This window comes from Tachypleus tridentatus, chromosome 7, assembly GCF_004210375.1.
Source record: "Tachypleus tridentatus isolate NWPU-2018 chromosome 7, ASM421037v1, whole genome shotgun sequence".
Taxonomy (NCBI): Eukaryota; Metazoa; Arthropoda; class Merostomata; order Xiphosura; family Limulidae; genus Tachypleus; species Tachypleus tridentatus.
In genome coordinates this window covers 133,302,381-133,326,310 of record NC_134831.1, presented here as the reverse complement: position 1 = coordinate 133,326,310, position 23,930 = coordinate 133,302,381, and the positions used below count along the sequence as shown (strand labels likewise).

Sequence of the window (23,930 nt, the reverse complement as noted above, 5' to 3'; positions counted from 1 at the left end):
ACAAGCCATATTTCGACATGCCTGTTGGGATCAAGACAAACCCTGGGCACCTCATTTTATCTGCGAGCACTGCAAAAAAAACAACTTTAAAAGGTCAGACGAACAATTTTTGCTTGCTTGAATAGTAAGATTTTATATTATACAAATTTTAAACCTTTTAAAATTTGAATATATTTTCATTTATTTTTTTTAAAATTTCCAATAGTATAGAAAAACATCACATATAAAACATTTTATATGAACATCTTACACATTAGTTATGGATGAAATAAATTTATTCTTCATAATAACAATTTTATTTTGCTCTTTTGCAGGATGGTACAGAGGGTAAAATAGAGCCATGAAGTTCGCTATTCCAAGAATTTGGCGTAAACCTACTGACCACTCAAGCAATTCGTACTTCTGCAGTTTGGACCCTTCCAAACGTCGAGCTGGAAAGAATGCATCAGCTATCATGTATTCAGACCTTCCATCATCCATCGCCCCAGTGCCACACTGCCCTGAGCTCCTTGTAACCACTCCACCAGAGAGAAATCAGCCATCATCAAAAGAGATCAACAAATCAGAAGAGGAGGTAGACGTTGAAGATCCAGATTACAATTTAAGAGGTGCAGCAAGTAAGAGAAACCTATACTACCCCAACCAAAGAGACCTCAACGACCTTATTTAAATAAAAATGTGCAAATTTGTTCGTTTTTACATAGAAAATAAGTTGATTTCTAAATTTCATTATCCAGGTCACAAAAGCCAAGTTTGACGGGAATAATGGCCATATTCTGTACTTTTACAACACAAGCAATTAAGAACTAACACATATTATCCAGGAACAAGATTTGTGTTGCAATGTGTATTTAAACACAATGTCGTTCTCGACTTAACATTTACCCCCGTTAATGTTTTCTACCAATATTTAAACACTATGTCGTTTCCGACTAGCATTTATTAATGTGTATTTAAGTTGCAAACGCCATCTAGACTGAAATTTATAATGTGACATAAATTATTTAATATTTGTGTAATTCTACAATGATGAAAAGAGCTAGTCCCATTTTACAACATTTTTAATTGGCTTACTGTTTTAGTTATTTGATGTTTTAAACCAACTGATATTGGACTTAGATTTAAATTAACAGTTTTATTTATTTTACAAGTACACAGTTTATCTGCAGGGATAAAATACATTAACAACAAAATTTCATTATATAATAAACATCCGCCAATACAATTTGTTCTATGCACATAGAAGGTTATACGAAACACTTTTTAACTTAAGTCTATAATATTTATATTAAAGAGTAGTTTCAATAACAGTATCAGTATTAACAAATATCACAATAGTTAACCCTCATTTGGGAAAAGATTCTATTCTCATTTAAGAACAGCTTACTCAAAATGTTTCACGCAAGAGACATATCTTCAACTGGACGTGGTAGACACAGTAAAATAAACAGCTTTATTAAGAGTAAAACAAATGCTAAAAACGGCTTCGTGTTTCACAGATACTCAATATTGACTTAACACATAATGAATCAACTATATGCTCCACACAGATTTAACAATAAGCTTTTCAAAAGTAGAAAATTTAAGCTTTTTTCTCTTTACATTTTGCGTTCTATAATAATGACAATAATAAGACACTTAATCAGTCAATGCTTTAACATCTTTTCATATTATATTTTTCAAGTACAAAAGTTATTTTTCCTGATTAAAAAGTCACATAGACGTGTATTGGTTTTCTAACAAATTGACTGTGAGCAGTGTTTGAAAACCAAATATTACTGTAGATAGGTAAAGGAGAATAGGTTTTATATTATCACTGAGATGCGGCGTACGTTTCAGAAAGTTGAATGATGTCCAAACGCTAAGTTCAGTTAACAGCATTAAAATTCTCAATCTTTCTTTCAAAGTTAAACTTAAAATAAACAGGCACATGTTTACATAAAAAAAACTACACCAAGAACATCCACAGTTGCAGCTAAATTAGATTACCTATAAACACTGCGTATTATTTTCAAACCGAATACATAAAGCTACACCATGAATGAAAGGAAACAGTAACATTCAACATGAACCAATGTATGTTCATCAATATATGTCCAGGTCTAAATACTCATGACTTTAAGTTTCTAGTTTATACTCATTTTTTTTTTTTCAAAATGCGTAAAGATAAAAACATCCCATGTGGCTGTAATAAACTCTCCTAATAAACTGTGGTCTTGAAACAACTTGAAAGGTTACAGTGTAAGATTTTCATATCAGTACTGAATTCATTCAATAGAAATAAAACAAAGACTAATTCTTGATGTTGTACTTCTAAAGCTCTGTAGTTGGCGTCATTTTTATAGACCGCTGTACCACTGCGATGTTTTCCTCCTCCAGAGTTTTCTGGTACTGTGGTTCATTCCTTCCAGATGCCCACTTGCTTTTAAAAGCCGCATTAAGCTTCTTTCTGTAGCAAATTCCAAGAAAGATAAGGACCCCGACTGCTGTAACAGCAGATACTATAATACCAATAATTATCTGTTGTCTTCTAACCTCTATATAACATCCGAGGTCTTCGTCCGTGACCTCTGTGAGCAATACATTTTTCAAAACAGGAGGACTTGCACAATGAACGTCTGCAACGCTTCTAGAATCCCCTGATGTGATATTATGGTTACTTAACAACTTTTGTAGCCACAACATTTTACAGTTGCAAAATAAAGGATTGTCCCTGATGTCAAAAACTTCTAATTTATCCCACGGAAGTAAATCATATTGAAAGGTGGTAAAAGCATTTCCTCGAAGACTCACATATCTGAGATTAAGAAGACCATCGAAGGTATGATGATCAATACGGTCTAATTTTCTGTTATGAGCTATCAAAAGTTTTTTTATATAAATATTGTGAAGAAAAGCGTCTTTATGAATACTTGTGAAATGTGGCGAGCCGTTAATTTTGACAACTCTTAAATGTTTTAGTCTTTGAAATGAGAGTGGCTTCAGTTCTTGAAATTTATTTTGACCAATATTAAGTTCTTCTAAATGATGGACATCAGCAAGTGCTCTGGTGGGAATTTCTTGAAGCTCGTTATCCTGCAAGTTGAGCACAATTACGGAGTGTAAGTGCTGAAACCCACCAGATTCAATTTTAACAAGACCACAGCCATCTAAAGATAGTTCCTCAAGATGTCTAAGCGATTTAAATGCTCCTTTTGGGACCTCTTCTATGGCATTTAGTCCAAAATCTAACTTTATTAGAGTAGGAAGGTCTTGGAACGCAGTAAGAGGAATGTAATCTAGCTTGTTATCTCTTAGCAACAAAGTCCTAATGTTTCCTAGTCCATAAAATCCATCTTCCGCAATGATGGCAATCCTGTTCTGCGAAAGATCCAGCGCCTTCAGATTTGGTAGATGTACAAATGCTCTTGATGGTATGTCTTCTAGAAAGTTTTCATTTAAATACAATACCTTCAGTTGATGAAGGCCGGCAAAAGAATTGTTGTGGATCAAAGAGACCATATTTCTACTTAAATAGAGAGTACACAGATGCTGTTGCATCTTAAAGTTATGTTCTCCTAGATCTACAAGTTGATTGTGTGAAACATCAAGATATTCTAGGTTGTGATATACACTGAAAGAAGCCATTATACTCTTTATATGATTGTTCTTTAGTATAAGTTCTCGGAGTTCTGGGTTTAAAGTAATTGGAACAACATCCAAGTTGGCATTCTCGCAAACAACTCTTAAACTTTGATCATCACACTTACATCTCATGGGGCACATCGCAGAGACTTCTGTCCACAAACACTGAATGTAGAAGAGAAGAACCATTATCCCAGGAGAACCTCTTAAACATTGCATGATGTTTTCACTCAAATGGAATCTGAAAGAAAATATTTCATAATAATACTTAAAACCAAAATTATCAAAGCAATATAACACAATGGTGATGTAAAAGTACCATGATGCTGCTAAGATACATAATGCTTACAGGGTTTCAGTATTTTTCTTACTAGTTGTAGAATCAGTCAGCTCTTATGTAAATAAAGAAAAGCTACAAAAGTACAATGAAATAGTTAAATAAATTTTCGTATTAAAACATACCGACGTATAAGGAAAAAATTAGGCATGCGTATATGATATAACCTAAACTATCTCTGTCACACATTACATTTTTATAACATAGCGTATATTCATATTACTCGAATTTGCATTGCCGAATAAATCGAAAAGATAATCCATGAAACCGTTGTATTATATTAAAATACTTAACGATCAACGTTATATAATACACAAATAAAATTTTATTACAAATCAAGTCAACGGGTCTTAGAAAGGCACTTTCATTTTTCTACTTCGTTCACGTCATTCTTAGGATAAAACGTGTAAAGTGCTTTTTTTCCCAACAGTTAATTTTCTGTTAAAGATTCTTTTTTCTTTGTTCTAGAGATATCTAAGTAAGCTATTGTCAATTTGATATTCGGTTCATATTCTTTAGGATGACGTATGTTGAAGTTAATTAGAATTATTCGGTTTTTTTCAGCATCATGTTATAGCATACGAAGTCTCCTAAAACGTGTTTACTTACGTTGTTTTGTTTTCATCTATCTTTTTTTTATAATAACTTTAAAAACGTTTTTAGTTCGGGTTAAATTTTCTCTTTTCCATGATTCCACATCTTGGCTTGCCATGCTAACTCTTATATTAAAACGTCTACATACAAACAAAAAGGGAGAGACCGAGAAGAAAGATTACCTAAAGTCAAAAAGATATATTAACACATAGTTTATGTCAGTTTCGAGGTGTAGTATCCAACTAAGAAACTTGCCCAAGGGAATAGTTGAATATTAATGTTATGAAACATGCAATACATTCAAACGAATAACCATCCAGTTCCAGTTAGATGCGCTAGAATCCCTGAAGCAACGCTCGGATAACTTCTGCACAGCGAACAGGAATATAAGCGACTACTAAAACAGATCCTCAGAGAAGTCCTTTCCAACAGCTGTGCATGTTGTCGTACCGTAACTGTTCTCTCTTCTGAGCCTCACACTTAGCTAGTCAGCCACTGATGTATTAGTATTGATCCTAAACTATCTTGTCGCTTCACGAGACTCCACACTTCTTCAGCTTAGGTCTAAGACGTTTAACATATCCATGTCCAGTTCCGACTGAATGAATTTATCTTTTCCTACTCTTTGTCTTTTACAAGTGTTTAAAAGTACTCTCGAACACTTGAAAACGTAATTTTTCACAGCACGATTTTGATTTTTTTTTTTACACGGAATAAGTGAGCATTAAAAATCCGGAACATCTTTCCGGTTTATACAGTTATAAGTAGAGAGAACTTCAGCGTAAAATGCTCGTACAAGAAGGAATTTAGAAAACCAGCAAAGTTGAGATTCTGGAAAATATAGATAGCTATTGGCAAATTCAGCATACATTATCTATAAATCATATTCCTTACTCTAACAAGAAGTACACAACATATTGTAGTTAAACCAAACAAGTTTACTTTTATTCATGTTCTTTTTACTATTCTATGAGAGTTTTATTTTATTTGCAACCTTCCAACAATATTTACCTCTCAAGATGTGTAGAATTTTTGTCGTAAGCTACTCTAGGGCTGTTTGCAACTACTCAACATTACTCACCATCGACTCTTGGGATACTAATTGCTAATGAATTGTGCGACTGAACGTCACATTATAATGCTCCTACGGCTGTAAGAGCAAGCATGTTTGATGATTGGTTTCGTTTAGGCCACGAGTCGAGCGTGTTAACCACACACCTACGAAGAGTTACTATTTAGTAATTCTGTATGTTTGTTTGTTTTTACAAATTGATACCAAGAAACTAAACTCTAACACCACCATATACACCTTGTCGTATTGATAAATGTGCTTACTTATGACTTGCCTAAACTTTGTGTGTGGTTAAAATAATAAATAAAATTCAAACATGTGGACTTTCAGTTTTTAATTCGTTTCTGTCGTGATGAGGTAATAACTGACTTTCTTTGAACTAAATAAAATATTGTAAAAATATTTGTGTTGATTGCCCTGAAACCACTAATTCAAGGAAGCATTAATTATTCAGTAACTTGAGCGTTACAGGTTTTAAGACTAGTTTTACTGTTAAACCTCCCACTGTAAAAGGTGAAGGTCGATTTTTATAGAATTTACACTGAAGAGTAGCCTGTGATGTTATGAAACTGGTTAGGTAATGAACACTTTGGCAAAAAGAAAGGACTCTAGTTTTTTTGCATATACATACATTGCTGGCCAAAATCTTAAGGCCAATAAACATAAAAAAAATATATGCATTTTGCGTTCTTAGACTCAACCACTTATTTGAGCAGAACTTCGAAAAAGAGGTCAAAGGCTTATCATTTCCACATGTGTGAGATAAATTGTACCTATTGGTTTGGTTTGTTTTGATCTTTGGGCAAAGCTTCACGAGGGCTATCAGCGCAAGCCGTCCCTAATTCAGCAGTGTAAGACTAGAGGGAAGGTAGCTAGTCAGCACCACTCACCGCCAACTCTTGGGCTATTATTTTATTAACGAATAGTGGGATTGACCGTTACATTATAACGCCACCACGGCTGAAAGGGCAAGCCTGTTTGATGTGACGGGGATTCGAACTTACGACTCTCGGATTACGAGTCGAGCGTCCTAACTACCTAGCAATGCCGGGCCAAGTGTATCTGTTGGGTCTCTTAGAGTCTAAGATACTTTGTACTATTTTTCGTCATATATAAGCAGTGAGAGTCGTTCTATAAACGTATTCGGTGAATACTACCGTATTGATAGCACTGAGAATAAAACATAACGTTAACTTTTGTTTTGAAGGCAGCAAAGGATACTAGAATATATAAAGAATAAGGTACAAAGAAGAAACTGGATAAAGTTATGACAGTATTCATTCGTTTAAGAATAATAAAAGAAATATTACTTTTCATGCGTAAACTATTCAAACTGTAAACAGAACGAATAGAACGGGATCGAACTGTTTTTTTACTTGAATTATCAGAACTTACTGTGTTTGCGGTATCCTGGAACGACATGTGCTAAAACTCTGTAAAGCTTTGTTAAGTAACATTTCGGCGGGAAAAAAAACGTAGCCTGGAAACTTGCCAATCCAATAATGTTAACAATATCCAACTGTTTCTCATACATGCAATAATATTAAACGAAGTTTGCTCCATGTGAGAAGTGCTACTTGGTGTTCGCTTACTTATTGATAGAATAACTTGTGTGTTATTTTTAAAACATACTCGTGCGCCTACTTTATTGATAGTAGATCATCTGACTTAACCATGGTATATTTTAATATACAACAATTAGTTATACTATTTTTAATAATCATAATATTCAATAAACCATTCTTAAAATTGTGTAAAATAATCAGAAATAAACCTGTCTCAGAAATAACCGAAATAATTTTAAAAGTTTAAAATGCAGACTTGGGCATTTTATTTTAACTACTAATTTTGATTGCTAATTACTACTGTTTTTATTTTCACTGATATATTTCATGTATCCTTAAACTAATTATTGTGATTTTACTTACAATGAAAAAAGCTTTTGCATATAATTATTAGTTGTTTTGAATTAAGCACAAAGCTACACAATGGACTATCTGTGCTTTGTTCGCCACGAGTATCGAAACCCGGATTTTAGCGTTGTAAGTCCGCAGACATACCGCTGAGCCACTGGGGGGTGCATATAATTAGTAAAGGTATGGTACAGGACTTACAAAATATGTCTGTTTCTTTCATAATTTCTTACAAATTTACATACGTATTTACATCTGTGAATAGCCGTCCCTAATTTTGCTCTTAAAGAATGGAGGCAAGACAACTAGCTAACAACACTAACCGCCAACTTTTGGACTACTCTTATCTGATCGAATTGTGGACACTCCTTATTTCACAGTCACGACCACAATGGGCAGAGCACCTTTTGTGTCAACGAATCACAGTTTGGAAACGGAAACTACCAAGAAAAACCCAGCTCCAACGAAACAAGTACTTTAAAATCCACTCATCCAACTGACACTTTACGTGACATAGGGCGAAATGGAATGGTTTGGGAAGTCTGAGGTGTAGTGATTTCCATTTATATTTTAGAACTGTTGAACTCAAACCAAAGGCGTAGCCAGGTTTTATCATTCAGATGGTGCAAAAAATTTAAAAGATGAAAATGATCTACATTTTGAATGAAATGTTCATTGAAACAAATCAAATAAAATTTAATAGTGGTTATATCAATAGAACAAAAACAAGTTTATTGTATATAAAATCTGCAAAATACTATGTGATCAATATGCTTAGCATTATCAGAGGGTCAATCCCTCAGGCTTCCTCTTGGCTCAAACCTAAACCAGACACCTTTGACTCAAACCTATAGAGCGGTTACTATTAACTTACTAACAAGATTCTCTGTCATCTCCTATTAAATCATGTTGTGAGTTTGTGAATTTGTTTGATCGCGAACATTTTCCGCAGTCTAGCAGAACCAAACTTGGCAGGAGGGCTAGTGGTGTTCCAGGTTGTATTTTATCTATATGATGTAGTTTTCCTCGTCTCGTTCTCCTGACCTTCTCGACATTCTTGTAGTGACAAACTTGAAACTGTGTACATACCCCACTCACAAGCCGTACATGGCACACGTGTTATGATACATAAACGTTTCTTACGAAGTGATTAGAGAGAACGAAAAGGAGCTTCATCGTTACAATGGATCTTTGTGAGCCACGAGAGGGCCTTTTCACCCAGAAGCAGAGTACGGCTATACCACACCTAATCAACAGTTGGCCACAAGACCGTGAATTACGAGTTGGCCTTTGAACCCTGACACAGGAGTTGGGATAGTTTATACGATTTATTATAACGCTTTATAATCTACATTCGACCACTAGACCGTGACTTTCTTCAGATGATTAAATAGTAGTTTGAGCTGTTGTTTTTATACAACTTACTGAAATTGAACTCCTTCCATTTCCTCCTAGTTTCTTAATAACACGTTAACGATATAAAATATCACTTTATAATATACTAGAAGTCTTCACTGAAGTGAAACTTGACATATCATATAAGCTTCCCATTTGATTATCCATACAGAGGTTATTAGGAGTAAATGTTGTTACATATTAACTCATAAAAAATGTGTTAAAACGTAAATGTAAGAAGTTATTTTTCCACTTATAAATCACGAAAATAAAATGTTTGACTTTTCTTATATATATGTATGCATTAATTAGAATACGTATACCGAACTTACGAGCGTGCACCTAATTGGTACGTATTAAGATCTTTATTATGTCATAGAGATGGATAAATAAGAAAGAAATTCTCAGGTCAGACCACTGACAGATTGTAGATAGGAAACAAGCAAAACAGACAAAGACTGATGTTCTAATTATCTGATTTACCGTCCAAACAGCACATGCCTAACTGCGCTAAGACAATAACCCAAGCACGGATTTCATATAGCATCACGGTTTAGATAATGTTCAGCTTCGTTAACGAAACGATGCCTCATTTAAAAGAATTCGAGAGATAGCATCTAAGCCGTACGTTTGGTCGATAAATAGACTCCCTTAGGGTCACTATAGTTACTTAAACAAAGTGATTAGAATACGTTAATCACGACGTGAATTACGTGATTCGTACTGATGCAAATGAAACTCAATAAACTTTACATGAAAGTAATTTTCATTCTCATTCTCCATAAAGCTGCTTTTCTTACTTTAATTTTCAGACATTATACACACATATATATATTTCGTTTGTATGAAGTATAGGTAAAGTGTAAACCTGATTATTATGAATCTTGAAATATTTAATTCTAACTATATCGGTTGAGAGTAGTACAGCATTTATGAAAATCTTTAACTAGGTTCAAATCCAACTTTTAGAGCGTTTGACTCGTAATCCGAGGGTTGCGGGTTCGAATCCACGTCGCACCAAACATGCTCGCCTCCCAGCCGTGGGGGCGTTATAATGTGACGGTCAATCCCACTATTCGTTGGTACAAGAGTAGCCCAAGTGTTGGCGGTGGGTGATGATGACTAGCTGCCTTCCCTCTAGACTTACACTGCTAAATTAGGGACGGCTAGCGCAGACAGCCGTCGAGTAGCTTTGTGCGAAATTCAAAAACAAAAAAATCAATCCAACTTTTAGAAAACCAGAGGTGCATCCTATTCATTGCAAGCACAGTCTGCTGTAGTTCACAGTTATTATTCCATTAGGTATTTCAGAGCAGGGACTGAAGTTTCAGTGAATCAGAAAACTAACAGTTTCAAATAGAGGGACGATCAATTCCCTGGTAACGGACCCTTCAGTTCCTTGACGTAGATATGAAAGGTTTACGAGCTAATATAAATTTTCACGTGCCCTCTCAGTGGTAGATAAAGTTGTGAAAAGTTAAGAGTTGGAAAGAGAAGTCATATTATCTTCATATTACCTTCTGCATAGTTTATTATTCTCTCTCAGTTTCTGGTGGCGCGAAGATTAGAAAATGAAATAAACTCCAACACAGAAAAACTAAACATTTTGAATTACCTTTTTCTTCCAAAGGAAAAAAGAAAAACAGTAAAATTAATGAAGCAAAACCCTAGAAGTACGTTCTTGTTGTTACCAGAAAATTATCAAGGTAGATGCTATGGAAATTCAAACTTTAGAATGTTTACAGGCTTGTAGTTGTTGTTGTTTTGAATTAAGCACAAAGCTAGACAATGGGCTACCTGTGCTCTGCCCACCATGGGTATCGAAACCCGGTTTTTAGCGTGGTAAGTCCACAGACATACCGATGAGCCACAGGTGGGGCCCTATATAGCAGAGAGCCTTATGAATATGAAACAACATATATTATTATGTAAGTAAAATACTGAATAACTCATTTATTGAAATAAAGTTTTCGAAGTAAAAGAAAAAAAAAGTGCACAATACGTTCAAACTGCAATAATAACGCACGACCATAAATAAGAGTCCTGACTGAATAGTTCTCGCTCATTTCAAATAGGGGATATATTAACGTTATTACTGACTTCCTGGCATGACTAAGTCTAAAACGATTTCTTATTTCAATATTTTTATTTTGTGATCTGAGCTTTACTCAAAAGCTCAAATATGAGTTTTTCTTATTTGTTTATATGCTTCTAAATGTAGTTTAATCTATATTAATTTTTTTCATTCCTTGAGAGCAAAATTTCAATTAATTTTCATCTTTACTATTAGTTTCGTGAACTTCTACACTTTGTGTACTGCTTACTCTGCCACGTAATACCATTAAATGTACTACGTGCAGTGTGTGATGAACAGTCCCCCGTGGGTTAACTGTGAGTTTACGCTCAATTTCGGAGTTCGTTTTCCCGTGTTGGACAGAAATTATATAGTTTAGCTTCAGAACAAGCAAACAACCTTTAAAGAAGAAATTTAATCTAGATCTTCGATTTTCTATATTGTTCATAGTTCAAGTAGGCAATGCTGAAAAAAAAAAAAAATCTAAAGATTTTCAAACCTTTAAAATAGTTTTACATTTTCGTTTTAATACATTATTAATTTTTATATGATTGGAAGAAATACACTTTCATGTATTATAAGAAAACAGGTTTGTTAGCTTTCTAAAATTCGAACCACTTTCGTAGCTCATGCGTTTAATAACCAATGGTCATGTTATAGTTAAATGTAAACAGTAACTCTTAAAAATACAGCAAGCGTCCTTCATCTACGCTGCCATGCAGTAATATATATATATGTGCATTGCGTTTGAAGATATTAGTTCTCGTTCCCTGTCCGCGCTGCTTGAGTTGTTTAGTGTCTGCTGTGAACTAATATAAGAATTTGACTTTCAAGAACTTGAGTCACAAGTCTTATGGGAAGTAGTAGAAACGTGTTAGCTTGTATATCTCGCATATGATTAAAAACTCGTTACAAGTATACTGGTAGTAAATAGTCTAGTTAAAATAAAATGACCCGTCATATAGATAGGATGTCTAAGAAAAACCAGCTATACAAAACGCCAAGTTACGTAAACATCTAACATACTGTAGCATATAAACATACCACACACACTGTGACATACAAACATCTAACATACTGTGACATACAAACATACCACACATTTCGTACGTCTTATTTTAAATTCATATTATTCTAAATTTACTTTTTATAAGTAACTTCTAAAGGGCAGTAATAATGTATGACTGTAACTAAGAAAAAAAGTCGTCGTTGAAAAATTCTTGTCTACTTCAAACTATCGATTTCCTGGTTTGACCACGTCCGAAATTCTTCTTATTTCAATAATAAAGTCTCATTTAAGCTCATTTTGTCTTAACTGTCTTTCTTCCTTTGGATATAATACCTGTTCTGTCTGCAGGTGGCGTAGCTATAATTCTGCATGTAGTGTATGAATGTGGACAGCATTGTCTTTCAATGACAGATGTGGTGGTGTTTCGAGGTTACGCCCTCCACTTGTTTGAATGCTATTAACGTGATATCGTGAGTCTCTCTAGGTAAATACAAGTTTAAAAAAAAAAATTTTTGAAGTTACTCTGTGACCGGTCTCTTTCTTTCTCCATTGCAACTACACTTGTATCCAACGGATAGGTAGGACTCTTTTATTCATCCAGTGGTTTACAAACAACAACCGATTTTGACAATGCTTCTTCCTAAATATGGACGGGTGAAGTATCTGCTTTGTCTGTTGACCATTTAGCCACCTCTGAGTAAGCTGTTCATACCTTTTCAAGCAGCACAGTTGATAAGATATAAAGAAATTGTGCATTCAGATATATAGAACTGGAATGTCTTTGCGATGATTGTAGAGATGAAACCTTCGTACATTCTACTAAAATAATAAAGGTGCAATATACGACTTAAGCCAGACAAAAGCTTATCAGCTCTCTCTATTTTGTGTTTTATTACATTTATGTGGATAAGTTCCCAAAAATTACCCCACTATTATCAGCTCTCACTTAAATGTAAACACACTTCATATGGCGTGAAAAATGCGAGCATTCGGTCCCTTAAGTGTGCTTTAGTAGAAGTCATGGTGTTGGTGTATCCATAACAGGACTGTCAGCGCCTGTTAATTACCAGCACCGACAATCAAAGTTATGTTATTGCAGTGACAGAACAGAGTGAAATGTGTAATTGAAATCACTGATCATAATGTCATAGCTCCTGGATGCAGATATCTTAAGGTTTAAAAGAAACAACTTTTAAAGGTTATTTTCTTCATAAAACACTGGCAGTATTACTTCTTTAGTTGAAGATTCACTATTCGAATGGGCCATGCATCGCTGAAATGGTTAACTTTAAAAGGTGGTAGTGGATGTTAACATACAAGATAAGATCACTTATTTCCTTGGCCTAAAACATGGAAATGCAGATGGATTGTCTTACTATTTACTGATACCCTCTTCATCTGTTAAATGTTTAGATCCTGGACACTTTGTAGGTGTAGAGACCAATTATGCCACACTGACAGCAGGCCATACTGTAGGATATATTATAAAATGTGGATGTCACAGTCAACACCTCAGGAGCTGCGGAAAAAGCAATTGAAGGGTCCAGAACTATCATGAGTGTTCTTCGTCATGCAGCAAGGTAAAGTCCTAAGAGCCCAAATTAACAAATATAGCATGGATGCATGTAATATATGACATTTCTATGAGCGGTTGCAAGTACAAGAAGGTGTGTTGTGTTCTTGTTATCAATCAACACGGAGTGATTCTCAGCCTGTGTTACGGCTAGTAGTCCCATGAGTTTCTCAAGAACCAGAGAAAACTACAATCTAAATAGGATTAACTTCAGAAAAGAATTGTTGGTTCTATTTTACAGATAATAACCTTGAAGTATGCCTACTTCCAAAAAAGGTACAAAGTCATTTGTATATGCCCTTGGTCAAAGATGACTTTACGAAACGACTAAGTTTTATCCATGGTTAATACAGATTGTAATGCTATTATTCCTAAGTTTAATTTAGTTTGTTCAAGCTTACACTACACAATTATTGCTTGCCACTAAAATGAATAAAGGTCAACGGATACTTATAGCAAATATGATCATGTTCAGTGAAGAAATCTTGATCCTTGTAAATTTTATATATAATCTTATACCTAAACTAGACGCCTCATAATGACACAAGAACGTGTAGAGAAGTTAAGGTCTAGATTTTCACACCAACAGCTAGCAAAAGCAATTGTAAGACATAGGAACAAATGCACCAAAATGGAAAGTGGATATAATAGCCTTGACACTGCTAATGAACAGCATGAAATTATTTTGGTTTTAGTTAGAAAAGACATGATCTTGTGGGTTGATGATTTGGTTTATTGACGTACAAGTTACGGCAGTGAAGAAGCATGTGAATGTTTGTAGTACATGACAAACAACTGGATCACTGAATGACTTATCAACCTCTAATGAACTGGTTTGATCTAGAATCAATTAGGATGAAAATGTTGCTTTTTTCTCTTTCTGACACTGAAAATAAAAACAAGTGGACACTGAACTGGTTGTTTCAGGATGAAACATGGGTAATAGGGGCAGTATAACTCAGAAGGTATTGTTCAAACAGAGACCAAGTGAAACCTATAGAAGAAGTTCACAGACATTAGAGATACTTTTCTGTGGATTATTAGAGTATGAGCACATCTGAGCTTCATAGAAATGTCACTTTCCAAAGTAATTCATATGTTACTCTTTCCATAGGTACACTTTTATAATGGCTGTAACTTGGCAAGTAGGACACTTTCTTAACCTATACAACTGGTTGATCTTCTACTCAATACGAATCCATCCAACCTTATATTTTCAAGCCTAAGGGTTGCTAGTTAAATACAAATTATTAACCATTTTGACTGCTTGTTTCTTATCCAGCCAAAGACTTTCATTCTATTTTGTGTTGAGGCCTCAATTTTTTACAATGGAAGGCATGATGGCCAGCCATATATTCACTGATTGCTACAAAAAATAACAATCAGAAAAGAAACATGATTGTTCGAAACCTAAAGTGGTATTTTCAGTGGTAAGCGTCAAAAAAAGACCAGAACCAACTGGCTAAAGCGGTCTTTGCTGCCTATACCAGTACCAGCACTATCACTAATGATGAGGATGCTGTAAGTAAATGAAGGTGCTTCAGGTTTCGTGATTCCACATACCATGGGTGAAGTGAAGCCTCTTTCCCCATGAATGTGGATCACCATTAATCAAGTGGTTCCAGTGAACAACCAAATGGTATAAGAAGGTAACACCATCAGTCACAGTTACCACTGACTACTCCATACTGGAGCAGATCCGAATGTTGAAAAGCTATTGACTTCTCATTTAGTACATTCCTTTATGTCTTCTCTTTCTTTTTGAGGCTCATTTATTCAGATATTCAGCACAATTTTGTAATAAATATCTTGTTGAACCTTTTGTTAAGTAGCCCAAAAGTTATCTCACTCTTACCCAAATGTGCCACACTAGTTAAAGAGTCAAGAAGAAGTCGGTATGCAAACATGTGTTGCTAAAATTTCTACATCCACCAAGATACAATTCTGGTAAAGTTGGTCAATATTTTTTTATTACAACAGAAGCTCCTAGCAACATGTAACGTGGATAAAATGAAAATTAGTTCAATTTGTTTATTGCGTCTTGTTTACACATATAATCACAGCATGGAGTTTTTCCCAAACTTGGCTGGAATTACTGGAATGAATCTTGATTAAATAGAGCACGTTCACCTATATTATGAACAAGGTTATGAATGACTCCAGGAACATGTAAATGCAGATGTGATTGTTGTGATACTTGACTCGCATTCTGCGGGTCGCGAAATCGAAACAGGGTGCCGAACATGCTCAAACTTTTATTCTAGGAGGCATTATAATGTACGGTCAGTTCCACTACTCTTTGATAAAGAGTAACCTAAGAGTTAACGCTGAGTGTTGGTAATTCATTGCCAACCCTTTGGTCGGAAGTTCAAAATGAGTGAAGGCGGCAGATAACCTCTGTAACATTTGATATGAGTAAAGAAAAAAACGAAACCATTCACGTTTAATGGACTGTTAAAAATGCACAAAAATTCAATGTCATTGTGCTTTATTTTAGCACTTGAAATAATTGAAATTCTAAGAAATTATACAATATAAAACAAGTTATAGAGATGAATCTGACACTCAAGATATTTTGAAAATTGACACAGTGCCCGTTATAATCTAAGACCCAAACGAAAACTAATTGTGCTATACAAATATGCAAGAGTGAAAACCACTTTTGTCTGTTACACTTGCATACTACTGTGTGTGTTTTCTTATAGCAAAGCCACATCGAGCTATCTGCTGAGTCCACTGAGGGGAATCGAACCCCTGATTTTAGAGTTGTAAATCCATAGACTTACTGCGGTACCAGTGGGGGGGGAACACACTATTTTGTAATTACAAAAATAATTACACACTTCACAAACAGTATCACGATACTTATGTACTTTAACTTAAAAATGTTCATCAGCTGGACTTCATCCACTGAACCACGTGTTTATAATGCGATGTTTATTTTTCACCCAGTTGTTTTAAACCAGTTAATTACACTGAAAGATTAAAAACCTGTCAACGCCATCTATAAATTTTGTAATTTTTAATTAGGCTAAAACTACAACAAATAATAAAATAATTAAGAATAACCAAAGAAACATGGGCAGAAGTGAATATTTTGCATAGAAAAGAAGAGAAATGCGATTGAAATATATAAAATGTTTTGCTGCAACTAGAACTTTAAAGTTTAATATGAGACAATGATGCTAAAGAAGGAATAGAGTAAATAAGAAAATTTTGATAGTCAAGATACAAAAGGATATACATACTATAGATATCTGTTTTTATTCAACACATGGAATTGAGTCCCGGGTTTTAGCTTTGTTAGTTAGATACACTTCTTGCTGGTCCACTCATAAACCAGAAATACAAAAAATACCTGAGTCTTTACACACGAAGATGTTTAAGCTATCCTAAAGATCACACAAATCGGTAGAATGAATGAAACATTTTAATAAAAATTAAAAAGAATAATTGTTATTGTTTGTAATTTAGCACAAAGCGACACAGTAGACTATATGTGTTTTGACCACCACGGGTATCGAAATCCGGATAAATCCTGTGCCACTAGGGGGGAAGCAAAAAGAAGAGAAGGTAGAGCATTTTGTAAAATCTAAGAACTTTTTTTTAAAAGTAGACATGACTAGACAAGAGGTTTAAGCAAAGTGGCTGTTGTTCTACAACAATGTTAGAAAGCATTTCTATCACATCAGTGAGAAATATTATACAAATGAATATTTTTATTAGAAATTCACCACTATCACTACGTCATGGACCGTCGCACAATTTTTACTGATCAGAAAGATACTGATCCAAATCATTCCGCCCTAGTGAATAAGAGGTGTTTGGTTTGTTTGTTTTTTAATTTCGCGCAAAGCTACACGAGGGCTAATTTCGCTAGCCATTCCTAATTTAGTAGTGAAAGAATAGAGGGAAGGCAGCTAGCCATCACCACCCACCCACCGCAACTCTTAAGCTAGTCTTTTACCTTCGAATAGTGGGATTGACCGTCACGTTATGACGCACCCACGGCTGAAAGGACGAGCATGTTTGGTGCGACGGGAATTCGAACCCGCGACCCTCAGATTACGAGTCGAACGCCTTAACCCACCTGGCCATGACGAGCCGAAGAGGTATTTGGAGGAGCTAGAAGCTGGTGACACAAAAACAGTAACAACATGTAAATCCAAACTTTAGATACCAATCGAATTTAAAATTCGTGGAACCAGTTGAAAATTAATGTCGGTAAATATTATATATATTATAAACCAGAACTTGTATCAGCCATACAAGACTAATACTGTTACACAGTTAAAGACTAAAGAATGACCAGTAAATAATGGATATTAAGATTGTTCCAGAATAAAGTTCCTTTGCCTTATATTGTAATACTAAACGCAATTATAACTAGTACAACAAAAATAACATTTTTATTTTGCAATATTTCATGAGAACATGAATGTTGGTATCTTTGACTATTTTGACCAATACTGTACCTTATAATGCTTTTAGAGAAATACCTAACTTTATGATATACGGAGTTTTGTATGCGCATACTGTCATATATACTCACTGTAGTGATAAACATATATTTCAGAAATTTTCATCAAAACTCCCCACCTCCAATGGATCAGTGATAAGACTGAGGATTTTGTAACGCTAAAAATCGGGTTTAGACACCCGCGGTAAGCAGACCACAGACAGTCGTCTGTGTAGATGTGTGCAACAAACAAAAACTTCATCATTGTTTAATATCTTGGTGGCGTCGATACATAAAAAAGACCAATTTCGTCATAGAAATTCAGTTTTTCAGGATCTGGAATACATACAGCAACAAGTTATCTTTTTTGTCTCTCTGATATGACATCAGCTGGATGCAATAATAAATTAACTTACATCTATTAGAATCATTAACATCAAGTAGATGTCATAAACTTTCGCTTTGGAGAACTTGCAAATAGATTAACGACCTAATCGTGCTTGTCACAGAATTACATTTGTGTGAATCAGGTTTAAAGATAAAAATCACACCATATGTGATTGAAATCACTGTCACTAAGTCTGGTCACGTGTTATACTTGTGACTTAGATTACTAAAGCCATGGCAAAATAATAATAATAAAAACTTACACAAGTAAGACCTAATTCTATGTTACATTGGATAGTATAGTTTGTTAGGACATATGAAAGACGTATTCATGGCTACTGAATATAAGGTTTATTGAAAGAGGGGAAAAGGTTTGGTTTTATCGCCTCTCGAATGATTTTTGTTGTCAGTATATCCACAGATTCCCAGTCTACGACAGTTGGGACTGCCAGTTCTACACAGTAACCTTTAGCGAGTACAAAAGCTATAGACGACAAAGAAATCTATTCAGATATATACACTGAAAAGTTCTATAGAAGAGGAAGTTCGTTGAGTTTGACAAGATACGTCGTGTCGGTTTTTTTCAATTTATCAAACGTTTGAAAGTTTAGTTAGAAAGTGAAGAAACCTGTCTTTATAATGAGTTAAAGTTGTACGGCCTTTTTAATTACAAGAGGTTAATGGTTGTCTTAAATAAACAGACACAAAGGTTTCAAAGCTTTTTATGCGTCATTTGTCGTTCTATCTAGTTTCATTGTTGGCTGTCTTTAAAGAATACCAAAAATATTGTTACGACAACGTAATAACAGGTCAAAATGTAACGGAAATATCTAGCTGGTTCAACCTAAATAACACCTCGTGCGACATCTGAGCCACATGGCCAGTCAGACATCCTAAGATTCAGGTATGATCGTCCATAATTTAGATAACTAATAACAATGGGTTCCTTAATGTTATTGTATTATATTAAAATATCTAACACTTTCTAACACTGAGTCGAGGCCCCCCAGAGGCTCAGCGGTAGGTATGTCTACGGACTTACAACGCTAAAAACCGGGTTTCGATACCCGTGGTGGGCAGAGTACAGGTAACCCATTGTCTAGCTTTGTGCTTAATTCAAAACAACAACAACAACAACACTGAGTAGAAAACTTTAAAGCTTCCTCTAACAATCAAACAACTGTGGTTAATCTCTAATATGTAGTTTGAAAATATTAAACACTCATTGCTTTCTCTTTTATACCCGTTGTGTTTGGAATGATCGGCTGAATGTATGAACATTTCTGAACACAGAAATTCAATAAGAGTTAAAAAGTGGATGAAAGATGAAACTGAACACGATAGATTTCTTCAGTGCCCTGAAATTTTCTTTATTTTAATAAAGTAATAAATAGCACATTTTAAAGGGAATTTCAATACTAGATGCTTAACGTATAGTTAATGTTGAGACATTGAAAATCATTATCTGAGATTATTCCTGAAGGAATTATTCAAAGTAACTTCTACAACTTTGCAAAGCAATGATGTTTTTCACAATACATTGGGACTATTACAAATTTTTGTTAGAGTAAATGCCAACTAACGTTCTTACGGCTGAAAAGGCAAGCAAGTTTGGTGTGACGGGGATTCGAGCCACAACCCTCTGGTTAGGAGTCGAGCGTCATAACCATCTGATTATGCTGGGCTGTGAACTTTAGGATACTCTGGTCTAGGGGTTTATAACGTTAGGAATCTCTGGTCTAGGGGTTTATCACTCATACGCATCAGGTGTCGGTCAGGTCGAAAATCTTTCAATTACTTTGCAAAGATGTTTTTGTTAACTTTAAACACATAAATTTTAAATATGAAGAAACATCTTGCTCTATGTTACGTAATAAAACTGAAATATTTATGAAGTCAAATGTAATGGCCTGATAAGTAGGACATTCATTCACAATCAAGAGTTCAGATCACATCACTGAACAGTTTCGTCCTTTCAGCCGTTGTGTTATAATGTTACAGTCAATCTCACTACTTGTTGGTAAAAGAGTAGCTCATGATTTGGCGGTGGGTAGTGTTGATTAGCTGCCTTTTCAAGTCTATCACTTCAAAATTAGTAATGGGTAACTTTAAGTAGGATTGAACTAACCAAGCAAAAAGCGTCACAGATAAAAACTTTTCAACAAATTTAAAAACTAAGAAGCGACATCTGATTCACATGGAACTGCTTCACGTCTTCAATCAGTCAGTAGGGACAGAAATAAAAAAAAATGTTTCTTTAATGTTACTATCATGATTGATTTCTCCCCCATTTCTGAAAATGTTTCTTATGTTTCAATGAACTCAGATTTGGATATAAAAGTCTCAAAGAGCAGTTTCGTTAACAATAAATAATTTAATTTTTAACCCTTTATTCACAGCCACATCATTCTAGATGAAACTCAAGAACTAAGAAAAGAAAAAGATGATCTGAATTATGAACTTTATACTAATTTGAAAGTAGCACGTGTTATAGGTCTTACACACTTAACACAGAAACACACGTTCAAAGCGTAACCCATGTGTAACCGTCGTTTGCTTTTGATAAATTTCTTGCAAAGTTACTCGAGAGATATCTGCCATAACCGTCCTTATTTTTGAAGTGTCAGATTAGAGGGAAGACCTCTGTCAACATCACCCATTAATAAATCTTCGGACAAAATAGTTGGATGTAACTGTTCCTCTTATAACGCGCTCACTGTCCCAGAATATAAAAAGCTATATTTTCTTTTTGTTATGTTAACGTAAAATGAACTGTACTTTCTCAGATTCCAATATAACATTCTGACCACTGGACTGAATACGAGTTTGATAAGGGTAAGAATTGGGAAGACGTGAAATACGTGTATTAAATGACAACAGCCAGGTTAACTGAGTAAAGAGAAAACGTAACTTACAAAACTCTTACAATGTTGTTATTTTTTTATTTATAGCGTTAAAGTATCGCAATATGGAAACAATGATTATCCTTATAAACATTTTTTATCAGCCTTGATTTCCGACTGCATGTAATTAACTCTCAAAGGTAATTAACTAAGTTAGCAGTAATTTATTTTCCATTTCCCAGCTTTATCTTGGTGTTATGTGCAACACAAGCAAGGATTTTTAAGCCAGATCAAGCGCCCCTTTTCAACAATGTATTTTCCTTAATTAATCTAAAACAACGTTTTACTCAGATCTTTACCTGCAGCATGTTCATTAGCCTTGTGTTACATAAGAGAATCTTCGCTTTTCTCTGGCGATTTCATAGACGCAGATACTTTCATGATAGCTTCACGTATTTTCCAGGACGACAAATACTGTTTTTACTTCGTGACTACAACAAGTCTCGGAATCGACAAAATGACGTTTTCTCTCTGCGCTTGATAACCTAGCACTAAAATTATTAATTTGCCAATAGCAAGGTGTTTTTACCGTCTGAAAACACACCCTTCGAAATGTCTGTCCATGTCATTTAGTACCTCTTGATTCTAACTGTTAAATATACTTTGTCAAGTGATTCTATACAGGCTCTTTGAAAATAATAAAACATATTTAGCTCACACTTTCATATAACGTGTTTATTTAAGTATATTTTATGTTTAAAAATACATTATAAATGATTCAAACTGAAACTAGAGTACAGACTCTAAGTCCATCCGAACTCGCTTTTCATTTCTTTAAGATAACTTCAATGTTTAAAAATCAATGGACCTTCAGAATTTTCTCTCTGTTCAAGAGTGAAGTACCTAAATTATAACCGTTTTTTTCATATTTTTACGCAACATTTATGTTTAAGGTCTTAACATTAAACTTTGTAAAATAACATAAGATGTATATGTACATATATTCGATAATTTAGCGCAATAGATAAAACATTAATTAATTCACTTAAGGTATAAAAGAAAGTTAAATACTCTTACTAACTGAGTTTAATTATCAAGACCAGTTGGTGTTTTGTTAAGTGATAAAACATTATCTAGTTTCATTCCATAAAGACAATCACACACTAAGTTGTTTAAGAAAGCGCATATCGAACGAGAGCATAAAACCTTTATTGTTTGAATTAAAGTAATTGTAGCAATATTATTAGGGTGTAATTTTTAGAACCTATCTAAACCCATATTCTGCCTTGTAGACTCCTGGCGGTGGATCACTTTCATTTTTCCTTACTACTTAGTTACGCACGTTGACTTATTGCATATATTTATTATTTCTTTACGAGAAAATGAAAATTTAAAGTCAGACTTGAAACTATAAATGAACTATATCTGCGAATAAAGCATATTAATGTTCTCTTTAAAAATACGATATAAAACACACCTTTTTTAATAATGAAAAACAATTTCTGCATTTATTTTACTTCAAGGAGGCGATCAATTTACTTCAGTGAAAAATTAATATTTATTGTAAAAAACTGAGGAATGATGTAATGTTTAATTAAGTCGGTTTCTTGACATATATTCATCTTTATTTTAGAAAAGCTCAGTAAATCAGACTTTCAAGAAACTTTTCTTTAAAAAAATAAGGAAATATTCGGTTAGGTAATGACGCACAAGAAACTACAAACCTGTTTGTTTGTTTTTTGAATTTCGCAGGAGGGGCTACTGGAGGGCTATGTAAGACTAGAGGGAAGTCCTCACCACCCAAAGCCAACTCTTGGACTACTCTTTTACCAATGAATAGTGGGATTGACCGTAACATTATAACGTCTCCACGGCTGAAAGGGCGAGCATGTTTGGCGCGACGGGGATGCGAACCCGCGACCCTCAGATTATGAGTCGCACGCCTTAACACGCTTGGCCATGCCGAGTCGGCCACAGACCTCAGCAAAACGTAGTGATAAATGCTTATACCAGTCGGTGAAAGTAGATTTTAAACAGATAAGGCCAGAATCATTAGTATTATATTATATTAGTGCTAAATTAGTAAATAAATAAGTATATGTGGGCCTTAAAAATGCATTTAGTAAATTGACATATGATAAAACTATCAGTATCACAGAGTACTAAATGAGTTGCCATACAAGTAAAGATATATTTTAACTCATATTTAGGAACAGCTGTAAGCAGGCAGCCCGTGTGTAGCTATGTTCAAATTCTGAAACCACCAAAAAATATTTCTCTGTTTGCGCAGGTTTTTTTAAACTGCTATAGCTCTGGTTCATGTTAAAATGATGACATATCTAGATTTCATTTTCAAATTCCGAAACTCAATGAACACGTAGTGTTACTATAACGTACCTTCTACACGGGTATTATAATCTTCAACATTTTAGCTTTTGTTCATTAACTATTGGCGACACTTATTATAATTAATGATTTTAAACTGGTAAAGTGCAAATTGTTATTAAATGACGTGTAGATGGCAAATGTAATTGGAAATTCCGATAATTCAAACTAGCGAAATAATAACGAAAATTTAAGGTACTCTTTTGAAACACACAACCTATTAAATAATTATTATTCACTGAACAAAAAAAGTGAACAGACATAA

The 23,930-nt window shown here is 34.4% G+C and overlaps 1 protein-coding gene across 2 annotated transcripts in view; it reads right to left on the bottom strand.

The window, feature by feature from the left end:
• Positions 1–257: 257 nt before the first annotated feature.
• The window catches only part of LOC143256637 (uncharacterized), a 32,940-nt gene continuing 9,267 nt past the window's right edge, over positions 258–23,930 (bottom strand). For both annotated transcript variants that reach the window (XM_076514112.1, XM_076514111.1), the window contains exon 2: positions 258–3,865. In XM_076514112.1, coding sequence (XP_076370227.1) covers positions 2,314–3,843 — 1,530 coding nt within the window. In that variant the 5' untranslated portion in view covers positions 3,844–3,865 and the 3' untranslated portion in view covers positions 258–2,313. The remainder of the gene's footprint in view (positions 3,866–23,930) is intronic.